This window comes from Plasmodium reichenowi, chromosome 7 (assembly GCF_001601855.1).
Source record: "Plasmodium reichenowi strain SY57 chromosome 7, whole genome shotgun sequence".
Classification (NCBI taxonomy): Eukaryota; Apicomplexa; class Aconoidasida; order Haemosporida; family Plasmodiidae; genus Plasmodium; species Plasmodium reichenowi.
The window spans coordinates 958,527-973,582 of record NC_033652.1 but is presented as its reverse complement, the minus strand read 5'-3'; the positions used below and the strand labels follow the sequence as shown (position 1 = coordinate 973,582).

The 15,056-nt window shown below is 19.7% G+C and overlaps 3 protein-coding genes across 3 annotated transcripts; 1 reads left to right on the top strand and 2 right to left on the bottom strand.

Annotated features, from left to right (window-relative positions):
• Nucleotides 1-389: 389 nt before the first annotated feature.
• On the bottom strand, nt 390-6,089 carry PRSY57_0724600 (cation transporting ATPase, putative; the record flags this gene model as incomplete). The annotated part of the gene is made up of 1 exon (XM_012906899.2): nt 390-6,089. The coding sequence occupies one exon, from the start codon at nt 6,087-6,089 to the stop codon at nt 390-392; it is 5,700 nt and encodes a 1,899-aa protein (XP_012762353.2).
• Nucleotides 6,090-7,801: 1,712 nt separating this feature from the next.
• Nucleotides 7,802-10,693, top strand: PRSY57_0724500 (hypothetical protein; the record flags this gene model as incomplete). Its single annotated transcript, XM_012906898.2, has 1 exon — nt 7,802-10,693. The coding sequence occupies one exon, from the start codon at nt 7,802-7,804 to the stop codon at nt 10,691-10,693; it is 2,892 nt and encodes a 963-aa protein (XP_012762352.2).
• Nucleotides 10,694-11,131: 438 nt separating this feature from the next.
• PRSY57_0724400 (hypothetical protein) lies at nt 11,132-14,530 on the bottom strand (the record flags this gene model as incomplete). The annotated part of the gene is made up of 3 exons (XM_012906897.2): nt 11,132-11,165; nt 11,326-11,432; nt 11,555-14,530. The coding sequence occupies 3 exons, from the start codon at nt 14,528-14,530 to the stop codon at nt 11,132-11,134; spliced, it is 3,117 nt and encodes a 1,038-aa protein (XP_012762351.2).
• Nucleotides 14,531-15,056: the final 526 nt, after the last annotated feature.

Here is a 15,056-nt window from a genome sequence, read left to right as displayed (position 1 = left end):
TTATTTTAAATTTTTTTTTAAATTTTTTTTATTTTAAATAATTAAAAAAAAGGAAAAAAAAAAAAAAAATAATTTTTTTAAAAAAATAAAAAAAATAAAAAAAAAAAAAAAAAAAAAAAAAAAAAAAAAAAAAAAAAAAAAGAAAAAATACATACATATATACATACATACATATATACATACATACATATATACATACATACATATATACATACATACATACATACATATATTTATATGTGATTAAAAATTTGGTGTGTTAAACAAAATGTTCACATACAAGAAATGTATACAAATTATTATAAATAAAAAAAAATATACATATTTTTATTTATATATGCTTTTATGTTTTTCCTTTTGGGGGTGCAAATAAAAAATTTCCATGTATACTAAATATTAATTTGATATTTGTGGAATATATAAAATCTCAATGATTTAAAAAGATTTGTAACTAGGTAAGGCAAAAATATATCTACCAACATTAAGAAGAAAAAGAAGAATTTAAAACGTATATTAGGAAAGGATACAAGAGAGAAAAAGTAATTTAGGAAAGGGAATATATCCATAACTAAAACAAAGAGAAAAAAAAAATTGACTGCAAAAATATAAACAATTTCTTTATTTTTATGAATAGGTACCATGAATGGTAGACCTTCATAATTACAAGAAAAAATGGATAAATTAATACAATAAATTAAATAATAGATACATGTATTTACTAAATTTGGTATAAAATCTCCTTTGATATCTGGTATATAATTAATTTCTCGATATGCACAAGCTAATTTCCAACCATAAATTAATATAGAGAAATGAATTATAATTTGCGATAATAATGATATGATAACACTAAAATTAAATAATGAATTCGGAGGAGAATAATTCGTAATGTTTTTTAAAGGAGAAGTCTTTGATATTAAAACAATTAAACATGTATATAATAATGATATAATAGTTGTTTGAGCATCACTTAATTTAACACCATCTAACGTTAATATGGATACAGAAAATGCTGTAATTAAAGAATTTATTATCATTAATTTATACATCATAATTACTTTAGATAACGCACATCTACCACATGATATTATCTCTTTTACACATTTTATATCATTCCCTTTATATGTAAATGGAGATGCTATACTTGCTTCACCTAACTTTATTAATGGTAAAGAATCATCCAATGATTGTAACATCTTATCTAATTCTTTCTTTTTCTCATTATATAATTTCATCTGTTCATAGGACCGTCTAAAATTTATACCTCCTAAATTATTACTATTATTATTTATTATATTTCTTGCTTCTGAATAAGAAGCTCTTAAATTATCATATACACTTTTTACACGTCCATCACCATACATATTATTATTATTATTATTCAACAAACTCTTTCTATCATCATTTAACACACTTCTTTTGTTCCCATCTCTATTTTTATAACTTATTTTTATACTTAATAAAGATACACCTACATGCGCTGCCTTCAAAGCAGCCATGTCGTTTGTCCCATCACCACACATAATAGTAATATAACCAATCTTATTTAACGTTTTAATTATTATTTCTTTATTTTTCGGAGACATCCTACAAAATATATGCACACCTCTTATAAGCTCATTAAATATATGTAAATTATTTTTATACACTTCCAAGAAATAATCAATTATATCTCCTGTTATACACAACGAAAATATTTCACTACATACCTTAATATAGTCTATATTATGAATAAATGGTAATATTTTCTTGTTTTCTCTATTCATAAAATATAATATATTACTACACTTATTATAATTAACTTCTATTATTCTTATGAGATTCTCTACATGGTTCTTTAATATAACACTCGTTTCTTTATTTTTTAAACATGTTAAAAATTCAATGCAATCTTTAATGTCTTCATTCTTTAAAATTCCATTATCATATCTTAAATCCTTTACAACAGAATTCATATTATTTTTACACACATCCTCACTCTCATGCGTATCACATCTATGATTATTATGAATCGTCATCATATGTATCACGTTTGTTCTTTTTTCTTCTAAGATGTCATATGATATTACCTCATTCAATTTAAGAATTAAAATTTCTTTACATGTTACATTAGGTATAATATTAACATCTTGAGAAACCTGACAAGCTGTCAAAGCATTATCTCCTGTTATCATTATATTCTTAATTCCCGCATTTTTTATATGTAATATATAATTAGGTGTAGTAACTTTTATGGGACATATAAATGTTAAGAAACCGCAAAAATATAAATCTTTTTCAACCTCTTCCCTTGAAATATTTTCTTTATACATATTATTATCCAAAACATTTACAGCTAAACATAAAACACGATATCCTTTTATGGATAAACTATTTAATACCTCATCATAATGTTCTGGTACTTTTTTTAAAAACCTTTTCATTATTTCAGGAGAACCTTTGCTTACAACTAAATATTGTTTTACAACTTTATCGTTAGTTTCTTTCTTTTTTTTAACAAAAAGAATATTTTTAATTTTCTTTTTCTTTTTCTTTTGCTTCTCCGTCTGCTTATAACAAATATCGTTATGATGTATATCATTATTAGGTAGATCATAATTCTGATCAGCATCATCATCACTTTGAGTATCATATTCATTATTATTTTTTCTTTTTAATTTTCTTAACATCTCAGCACTTTCTTTATAAGGAGTAGACTTATAGATCTCATGTCCATTATTATGTAATACATGCTGTTTTGTATTTTTATACTCTTCTTCATTTTGTTCGTCCGAATCACAAGTATCCGTTTCGTATTCGTCCCCATACCAATCGTGTTGAGAACCCTCATGCAATATAATGCATGTCATTCTTTGTAACTCTGACGAAAAAAAGAATCTTTTGACGATTTGGAAATTTTCTAAGGATTGATTTTTTATTTTTTTCTCATTCTTTTTTTCAAATTTTTTATCCACAATATTATTATTATTATTGTTAATATTATTATTATTGTTAATTTTATTATTATTATTTGTATATACATATGTATGGTTCAAACTTTTCATCACACATTTTAATTTTAGAAAAGAATTTTTTTCTAAAGGATCACCTAATAATTTGTTATTTAATGTACATATAGAATGACAACCAGCTATTACAGATAAAGAAAAAAAAGGTATTTTCTGTTTATTTATTATGGATTCATTAATTTCATTTATTCGTTTTAAATTACCATCTAATCCAAATAAACCTAAGACTATCATATTATCTTCTGTTAATGTTCCTGTTTTGTCAAAAGCACATATATTGGTCTTTCCCGAAAAAGGTAATCTAAAAGGCTCAGTACAATAAATCTTCATATTGTATAAATATACAATAGATATAGTTACTGCTAGCGAAAGAGTTATGGGAAATTCTGGAGGTATAACAGCTGTTATAATATGTGATACGGATAATAATAATTTATATAAGTTTCTTTCTTCATTTGTTTTTAATACACTATATACAACATATCCACTTGAACATATAGAAAATAATAATAATATCATAAGGAAAATTATAGAATCAATACTTGATGAATTTACTTTCTCAGATGTATTTATTATAGTACGTACTAATTTACCTTGATATGTAGAAAATCCACTTCTTAAAACTATACCTAAACAACCATTCACTGGTAACTTCTTACCATTAAATTTATTATTTTCATTTTTAGTCATTAATATATTTGTTCCTGCATATACGATATGTTTCTTATGTTTATTTTTTATATCAAGTCTATTACTAAATAAAGAATTACAAAAATTACTTCTCTCATAATCACATTCTTTTTTTTTTATAAATTCATTTTTATTATTTTCACAATTTTTATAATTTAACCTTTCGACATTATCATCTCCAATAAATGTATTACTATAACTATTATTACTATAACTATTATTACTATAACTATTATTATTATAAGCATTATTATTATAACTATTATTATTACAACCATTATTATTATAACCATTATTATTATAACCATTATTATTATAACCATTATTATTATAACTATTATTATTATTATAACTATTATTATTATAACTATTATTATTATAACTATTATTATTATTGTTGTTGTGTTTATTTATTACACTTTTATCTATACATGACTTTATTAAAGGAACAGATTCTCCTGTCAATATAGATTCATCTGTTATACAGGTTCCATCAATTAATAACGTTTCGCATGTACATATATTATTATCTGTCGCAGTCATATCATTTGTTAATATATATATATCACCAGGTAATAACTTATTTGATTTCATAACATTCCATCGTAAATTACGATACACATACACATCCTGAGGATCCACCTTCATTCCATTTATCATATTAAATTCTCGTATACGTTTGTTAATTAGCTGAGATTCCAAAATTATTAAAATAAATATAGAGAAAATACCAAAGTACCAATAACTATCTAACATCCATAATACTATACTAAAAAATTGAAATATAAAAAAGGGAGACAACATAGATTCGTATAATAATTCTTTAAAACAGGGACAAGGTATATCATATATATTTTCACCATACTTTTCAACATTATTATGTACAAATATATCATATGGTATTTCAAAAGAACTCTTCTTATAATAAAAATTATATGAATTGTTATTAACATGATCATTCCTTCTAACATCATTATCTATACTATTTTCTATGGTATGTACTTTTTTTTTATTACTCATTTTATCTAATCTTTCTTTATTCCTATAAATAACATTTCTATCTACATTATTGTCATGTAAATCATCCCCATCATCCATTACATCCTTATCATAATCTCCAAATATATCATTCTTCTTAATATCCTTTTCACACATATTATCATTCTTTAATATATCTATAAAATTATTATTTCCTTTATTTGTTTTACCTCGATATTTTATATTTATCATATATTTTTTATTCATATCATATATATTATGTACATTCTTCTCTTTGGCAATAAAATCATTACGATTAAAATTTACATCATCTACCTTCTCATCTATATTTAAATTCCCTTTCTTATCACTATGTGATATATATAAAATATCTAATTTCTTTATTACACTCTCTATATTATTACATGTCACGCTTTCGTTTATATCCCTCATCATTCTATTATTATACATATCCATTTTATTTATATCCTCCCCTTTAGGATAATCTAATAATCCTTTCCAATTCATATAAAAAGACAAGTTGAAAGTATCAAAATGTTTAAGTGATTCAAATATAAATGTCTTATAATTAAAAATATATTTCTTCTGTTTATAAAAGAAATATATATCATTATCAACCTTTTTTAATTCTATTAATTCGGATTTAGGTTTATAAAAGTTACAATCCATATTATATCTATTTTTATCATATATACCAATGCCTTCTTCACTTTTTATAATACACGGTTCAATATACACGTGTGTACAGAAATTCTTTAAATTATATAAATACTTTTCCTTATTCTTACTATATAATGATTTATATGATATAAACAAATTTATTTTTATATTCCATTGTGATAAAAGAAAAAGTAAAAAATGTAAAAATATAAACAACAATAAACATATAAATTCTATACTATAAAATATGTATATTAAATTATATTTTCCTACTATTATAGGTTTAAATGATTTCTCATTCTTAAAATCATTATTCTCAAAAGTTTTTTCCCTTTTTTCTTTTTTTTCATTATCACCAATAATCTCTTCATTCTCTTTTATATATTTATTATATACCCCTTCATTATTAACTACATTCATATTATCATTTCTACGTTCAATATTATTAATACTTTTAACATTATAATTATTTTCTTCTAAAACGTCCTCTTTTCCTATACTACCCAAATCAGAAGAAGTGGGTTCAAATCTTTTTACATGAACAAATGTTTCCTCATTCACATTTTTATTTTTCAAAATTTCAATATATTCATAATCTTTTCGTTGGGCTTCAAATTTCTTATTTTGTAAAATTAAATTCAAAAATATAAGATAAACAAAAAAGAGCAATACATCCAATCTTAGGTGCTTCTTTTTTTTCTTGTAAATTAGAATATTATATTTACTTCTCATTATTTTTTTAATTTACCAATAAATTGTAAAATATTAAAATATAAAAATATAAAAACAACAAAAGCTAAATAAATATTATATATATATATATATATATATATATATATAACATATGCGTGTGTAAATATTATTATACTTTTAAACATAAAGATACTTTTCTCAAACACACAAAGCTATACAACAAAGAAAATAATAAAAATAAATAAATATAAACATATATTTATATATATATTTATATTTATGTGTTTGCCGATTGATAAATAAAAAATATTTATAAGGTCACAATTTATAATAATTTATATGAAAAAATTAATACATATTTTAAAAATGAAGAAAATATATAAACAAACAAACCCTATATAATATGTAAAAAATATATAATATTAAATATATGTATATATTATTTTTTTATGTTTTATAATTATTTCTCTTTTTCATAAATAGAAAAAGCATATTCTTAAATAATATTTATAATTTAAAACATTCCCATATATTCCACAATGAAAAAAAAATATAAGAAGAAATGTTTCTTATAACAGAAATAAAAATAAAAAAAAAAATTTATAATATAATATATAAATAAATATTTAAAACATAATAATATATATAATATATTTTTTAAATATACTTTTTTTTCCTCTGTTTTTTCTTTTATTAATATATATATTATATATATATATAATATATATATATATATCTTAATTCTTTAATCTTTTTTTTTTATTCCTTCATTTATTATTTTTTTTTTTTTTTCCCCCAAAAACTTTTCTGTATACTTATAAACAAAATATATAATTTTGAAAATACTTAAATATCAATAATTTATAAAGGCTCTTATTTTTTCCTTGAAAAAAAAAAAGAAACGTTCTCAACCAACTATAATATTCTATTAATCTACATGTATATGACATATTATATATAAATATAAAATTCATATATATAATTTACATATGTATATATAATATATATATATATAATATTTGTTGAATTATTATTTTTCTTTTTTTTTTTTTTTGTTTCATTATAAAATAATACTTATTTTTTAAAATTAAATTTTTATAACGTTAAACATAAAAGAAATATATAATCAACACAAATATGTAATTTATATAATTATATATATATATATATATGTAATATTTATATTTTATTTATAAATATTTTATATTATACATATCCATATATTTCTTTTTACTTTCCATAATATTTTAAATCCTTCCACATTTTTTTAAATATAATCAGTATATGTTTTAATTTTTTTTTTTTTTTTTTTAATTTATCTTTTATTAATGTTACATCTTTTTTTTTTATGTGTTAACTTTTTAATATATTAATATATAATAGAAGAAGATAAAAAAGAAATATAAAACATGTTCCTTTTTATAATTAGTGTTTTATATAGATAAGTAATCTTTTTTTTTTACAACTTATTTTTAATCTGTGAAATAACAATTTTTTTATTTTTTTTCGTATGATAATCATTGACACATATTTCTTACCATTATGTGTAATTTATTTTTCTGAATTTTTTTTTTTTTCTTGTTGTCTATGAATAAATATATTTTTTAATATGTCCATCTGTTATTACTAGTAGATTCTTATCATCATCGAAGATCTTACACACATATTAAATAATTATATATATATATATATATATATATATGTATATATGTATATATGTATATATTTCTTTTTTATCCTTTTAAAACAAAATGAAGTGCTACGAAAAATCTGCATACGAACAACTCTTAGAAGAGATAAAAGATGAGATTCCTTTTTTCAAGAAATACAATGAAGATTTCTTTTATAAAAATAAAAAATTAAAAGATTTAAATAAAAGAGAGAATCATCATTTTGATGATATTTATAAATTATATGAAGAAAAAAATTATATAACAAATTATTGTAACTTATTAGTTGACGAAATAGATAATAGTTTTAAAATTATAGAAGATAATAAATCTATTCATAATATATGTAAATATTTTTTACAAAATTTCGATGAAAATGTTACAAATAATTATTATGATTTTATAAATGTTAATTATGTCTCATCTAAAAATATAAGAGATACTATGATAACATATCTAAAAAATAATGCCTCAACAAATGTGCCTAATAAGGACACCAATCAGAATAAAAGAAAAATAACAAAAAAATATATCAACAATAAGGATAATAATAATGGTAATAATATTAATAATAATATTAATAATAATATTAATATTAATAATAATAATAGTAATAATAATAGTAATAATAATAGTAATAATAATAGTAATCTTATTAATAATCATAATAGTAATATTTATATGGGTAAACATAACAATTCTTCACATTATAATTTCACCTTACAACGTGTATCACAAATGTATGACAAAAGAAAAAAAAAGAACTTACATAGTAAATACATTATAAATGGGATAGGGAAAAAAATACATATAAAAATTAAAAAGGAAAAAAATTATATTGGCCAAAAATTAAAAAATATTTATAAGGACAAACATAATATGAAACTACACATAAGTAATATAAAATATGAAAATAAACTCCAAAAAAAAAAACATTTTTTTGAAGAAGAAATAAAAAATAATGAAGATACAGGATTTTGTGATATTTCTTTTATACCTTTCATAAATAATAATTTTCATATTAATTATGGAGCTATTATGGAAAATTCAAATAGTCAATATTTTAAATATATATATATAATTGATAATATAAAAAAGAATGAAAAATACCAACCATCTTTTAACCTAAGAACTGTACAAAATCATTCTCATCAAAATAAAAAAAATAATAATTTTATATATACAAATCTAGAAAAGCAAAATGATACTCATACAAACATTAATAATTATTTACAAGAATATAAGTCATCTGTTAATGAAACGTCAAATGGAAATTTTAAAATAAATAATGCAGCTAGCTATAATAGATTAATCATATTAGATGACCAGTCAGGTAAAAAAAAACTTTTAGAAAATGTGAGAAAAAATTCGCTAGTTAAAGGATGGATATATAAATTGGATTTTGAACAGAAATGTTTTTTTATTAAAATATATTCCATAAAAAATGATATATATGACGATGAAAAAGTATCATTTATTAAAACAGATAATGAAAAAAATGACAATTTTATATATGCATGTTTACCATTTGAATTTATAAATAAATATGAATTTCTTCAATGTTTAAATATTAATGGACTTTCTACACAAAACTTTCAACATCTTATAGGTACAAATATATGTGCTCATATATTTCATGATTCAGATTATATAAATACACATTTTCAAAATATTCTCAATAATTGTTATGTTCATTTTTTTATTACATTCAATTCAAAATATTATTATAAAAATGAAGCGGTCGGATTTTTGTCAAATGTGTTGACCAACAATTTAATAGTTTCCCACAAAAGTAATCAAAATAATGGTGATAATAATGATGCTAATAATTATGAATATAATGGTGCTAATAATTATGAATATAATGGTGCTAATAATGATGATAATAATGATCATCATAATAATTATTATAACTATAATATGGTTGACCTTTTCGATAATTTATTAAATAATTTTAAATCATTGTTATATTCATCCAAAAAATTTTTTAATATAACAAATCTCAATTATAAGAAAGAATTCCTTCAATTACATCATTCAAATATCTCGTCTCATATACATTTCCATTGCAGAAATATGACTGATCAACTACATGTAGGTAATATAATTACACTTAAGCAAAATCTTATCTGGGCTAACGAAAAATTTCTTGAGGCGTTTAAAATTTATAGAAACAATAGTAAATATTTTGCTTTCCTAAAAAATTTCTTTAATTTTGATTTCTCATATATTCACAATGGGAAATATGTATATGTCTATGAACAGAACAATTTTGTAATTGAATATGATAAGTCCAATAATAACATGTTGAACGATATCAAAAAATGTCAAAACGAAAAAAATGACACACATAGAACACATAATGATAATACAACACATAATGAATATTATAACTACTCTAAAGGCACCTACAGCAGTACCACAAAAAAAGAAAGAGTAGATGAAAAATACTCTTCATCAAATACAGATACTTCTATAAATCCAAAGAAAAAAAAAAAAAAAAAAATCGATAAAAATTATATTAACTATTATCAAAAATTAAACCATAAAGAAAAATATATTTTTAAGAATGTTATCTTTCTAAATCCAAATTTGTACAAAAGTAAATGGATTTATGATTTTCTTAATTGTATTAAATTAACTATCAATTTAAATGATCAACATGTACTAGCCAATTTTCTACTGAGTTTGGTACTCTTAGAATTGAGTTGCTATTCGGAATCATTCCTTTTCTTATACAGAATTTTTAAAATTAAAAAAGCATTCCTTGAAAGTTATAAATTAAAAAAAATTATCTTTAGTGTTTTCATAAAACAGTTAAAAAAGTATGTCAAAGGAAATATATTATGGAATGTTATAATTAATTTTCAAAAATATGATTTGTTTAACATGACAGAGCAAAATTCGGAAGAATATTGCACAAATATATTTAAAAGAAATGTAAATATAATTAATACTTTTGAAAATATGTGATTATTTTATTTATTTATTTTTTTTTTTTTGAAATTCAGTCATATTAATGGTATGTCCGTTTTATATATTTAAAAAAAAAAAAAAAATTAAAATTTTATCACATATAGAATAATATTTAAATTAATGTAAAACATTTTGATATATATATATATAATATATATATATACTTTTTTTTTCTTTTTTTTTCAATTGGTCTAATGTAACTCTTATGTTATATTAAAAATCTTTTAATCTGAGTAATAAAATGTTTAAAAACTATAATTACCTTAAGGATTAATTAATAACTAAATATATTACAAAAAAAAAAAAAAAAAAAAAAAAAAAAAAATAGCTTGTTCTACAAAATTATATGAACAAGTCAGGTAAAAATATAAACATTTAAAAACAAAAAAAATTTTAAATAAGACAATTTTATCCATTTTACATACGTCTATAATATTAACCGTTTAATGCCATGCTTAAGCCTCTTTTCCTAAGAATATATATAAAAAAAAAAAATTTACATATATATAAATAAATAAATACATACATATATATATATATATATATATAACATTTACATTTTCCAATATTTTCATAATATCCATTTAAGTTATAGTTCATAATTTGAACTTTAATTTTTTTATTTTTACTTTGCTTCACTCATTATTGGATTATTCATTAATCCCATGTCTATAAAAATATAATTTATTAACTCTACATCTTCATCCGAGAGTAAGGTTATTTTTTCAGTGTTCATCTGTGTATATAAAAAGAGAGAATGTGGGATTATATTTTATGTTATATAAATATAAATATAAATAAATAAATAAATATATATATATATTTCTTTTTTTTTATTTTTCCTTATTCAAAACTTACAATATTAATCAAATTATTAATGAGTAATGTGTGATCGTATGCTTTATTAATTCTGATTGAATCCAATAATAAGATCAAATCTTTCATATATATTTTATCATTTAATATATTATGTGTAACTTGATTAAAATAATTATTTCTATTCTCATTATTTGATAGATTCATGTTTTCTATAATTTTGTTTTTATTTTCTTCATGGGAATTATTGTCCTCATTTTTGTTTATATGACTTATGTAATCTCTATCTACTTTTATATGATCTAGATATTCCTTAAATGCCATATTCAAATATTCAGATATATTTGTATAAAGAAAAAGTTTTAGTTTATTTATTTTTTTTTCATTACTATATGATGAGGAAATATAATGCAACAGATAAACAAATGAATTAAAATTGTTTTTCTTATATGTAAGAAGATAATAATTATTAAAATATAACATGTTGGTCAGGTTGTCTATAAAATTTTTTTTATTTACATCTATTTGATCAAATATATATAATATCTCGGATAATATATTAATATCTAATATAAAACAATATTCTACATTGTCATTTATATTACTTGTTTTGGTAAAATTATAAATCATATCGAACTCCCCATTTTCTAACAAATTATAAATTCTATTTATTTCATTATCCATTTTTTCAAGAAAATTCAAACAGATAGTTTTCATATAATTACTTGTAATTCCATATATTTTTATTGCTCCTGGTAAAATAAAATGTACATGTTTTATTAAAAGGTGTGTCTTATTAATTATAAGAGAAAATAATTTTTGCTTAATATCTTTGCTAAACTTTATATTAAAGGATGATAATAATTGTAGAAATAAAACAATTTGTTTTGTATTTAATTCATAATCTAAGTTTGTTATTTCATTAAATATATATAAAATAGCTGCTCTTGAACTAGCAGGTGTAACATTATTTTGGTTTATTAAAAGATTTAATTCATATTGCGATTTTTGTAATATATCAATATATTTATTTTTTTCTATTTTATAATTACAAATCTTATTATTATTATTATCAATATATATTACTCCTGTACCATTCATATGGTTCTTTTTGTTGTTATAAAAGATTAACTCGTTTTGTGAAAAGCCTATTAAAATAAAAAATAAGTTGTCTATATAAATTTGCTTTTTTAATAACTTCATTAATTTAGCACACTGAAAAAGAAAATAAGATGCTATATTTATATTTGTAAAATATTTATGAAGAATTAATGTATATGAGCACATAAGAAAATGTCGTGGTGTGATAAAATTCACGTTATTATGAATTAAAATATTCAGTAATTTATTAAATAATTCTTGATCCTTTAAATTTAAGAAAACCTTTTGTGATAAATAATAATAATGGAAAATACTACTAATACTTTTAGAATCTATATCTTGAATATTGGAACATATTAATTTTTCAATAATTTTATTTTCTAGGTTTTTTATTATATTCATATGTTCTCTTGAGAAATCAAAGCTTATTATATATCTTTCACCTATATTCTTATAACAATTTTGATTTCTAATATGGTGTGTGTGTGTCGATTCGTTTTTATCATATAAATGATTATTTTTTTGACTTTCGTCAAGAGATTTATTATTATTATAATTATTATAATTATTATTATTATTATTATTATTATTATTATATGTTATATAGTTTGTAATATTATATTCTTTTTCAAAATTCCCCTTTTTTTGGTCTATAATTGTTTGATTTTTATCATGAATAATTTTTTTTTTTTTTTTTTTTATTTGTTTGTAATTTCGTATCTGCTCAAATAAGCGTCCTTTTATTTTTTTCATATAAAATTTATAATAACCTATACTGTGTAATATCATAGAACATGATAAGGTTGAAAGGGTAGAAATATTATTTATAAAGCTAGAGACGTGTTCATAAAATAAAACATTATATGAATTTATTCTGGATAAACAGGTAAAGCATAATGTTAATAATTTTAAATTGTTATATGTAAGGTTAATATAGACATTTCTTAATAAATAAGAAAATATATACTTACTACTACTACAAATATTACCAGTACTAATATTACTTTTATTATTTTTCATTTTAATAAAAATATTTAAGATATATATAATATGCTTATTATTAACAATTCTATCCTTTTCATTACACATTTTTTTTATATATTCTTCTATCAATAAAATAATTGATCTCATGTCATTCCTTTTATGAAATAAAAAAATAAGAGAAAAAAGTTCGCTATATGAAAAATATTTTTTTATAGATATTATTCTATTTTTAATACATGAGAAAAATAAATCATTAGGTATATAACCTATTAAATCATAATAATTATATATATCTTCATTATATAAATTTTTGTCATCATATATTTTATTTATATTATTGTATTTTAATTTTTCTTCTAGATAATAATTAACATAATTTTCTTCTTCGATAGACTGAAAACAATCCAAAAGAAGAGTTGTATTATTAAAGACTTCTTCATCAGGATATAATTTTGATAATTGTATTATCAACTCATCATATTCTTCATTATTATATTTATAAGGGTTCATATAATTATTTGAAGAATTATTTATTTTATCTTTAATAATTGATGATAACTTACAATTTTCAAAAGTATTTCTACTACAATGTTCCTCAGAATATATAATATTAGTATTACTATGACAATTATCATTTTTATTACTTATATTCATGAGATTAAATTCTTCTTTTATATTATTTACATAATCCTTGAAATCATTTTTATTTTTCCATTCCTTTTTATTTAATAACACTTTCTTATAATTATTAAAAAAATGTTCTCTGTCAAAATGTATAGCTTCGTGTAATAGCTTTATCAATTCTTTTTTTTTTCTAATATATATGTGTTCAACTAAGAACAAGGGCATGTCAATAATTTTGTCATTCTCTACATGTAATTTATATATTCCTTTTCTATTAATTCTTTTTAGTTTATTAACATAACGGATCATCCTATAATCTTTGTACCTCAAAAGGGAAGATTTATATAATAAATAAATAAATAAATATATATATATATATATATATATATATATATATATATATGTACCTTTAATTAATGTTTCTTTTTTGTCACATGGAATTATATTATTATAAATAAAATATCCCGTACTCTCTACACATACATAAATATAATATATATGTATAATATATATATATATTATATATTATATATATTTTATAAAATATTCTACATTATTCACATTCAATAAATTATTAGTTTATATGTTCATTAAATTATTTATAAAAAGGAGAGCACACTTTAAAAAATATTTTATATGCCAACGGAACCATATACATTTTATGGTAAGTATATATAATATATATGTATATTTTTTTTTTTTTTTTTTTTTTTTTTTTGGGAAACTCTTTCGGTTCTAATAAATAACATTTGTTTATACATTCCATTTATTATATATATATATAATATAACATAATATTAATTTTTTTTTTTTTTTTTTTTTTTTTTTTTTTTTT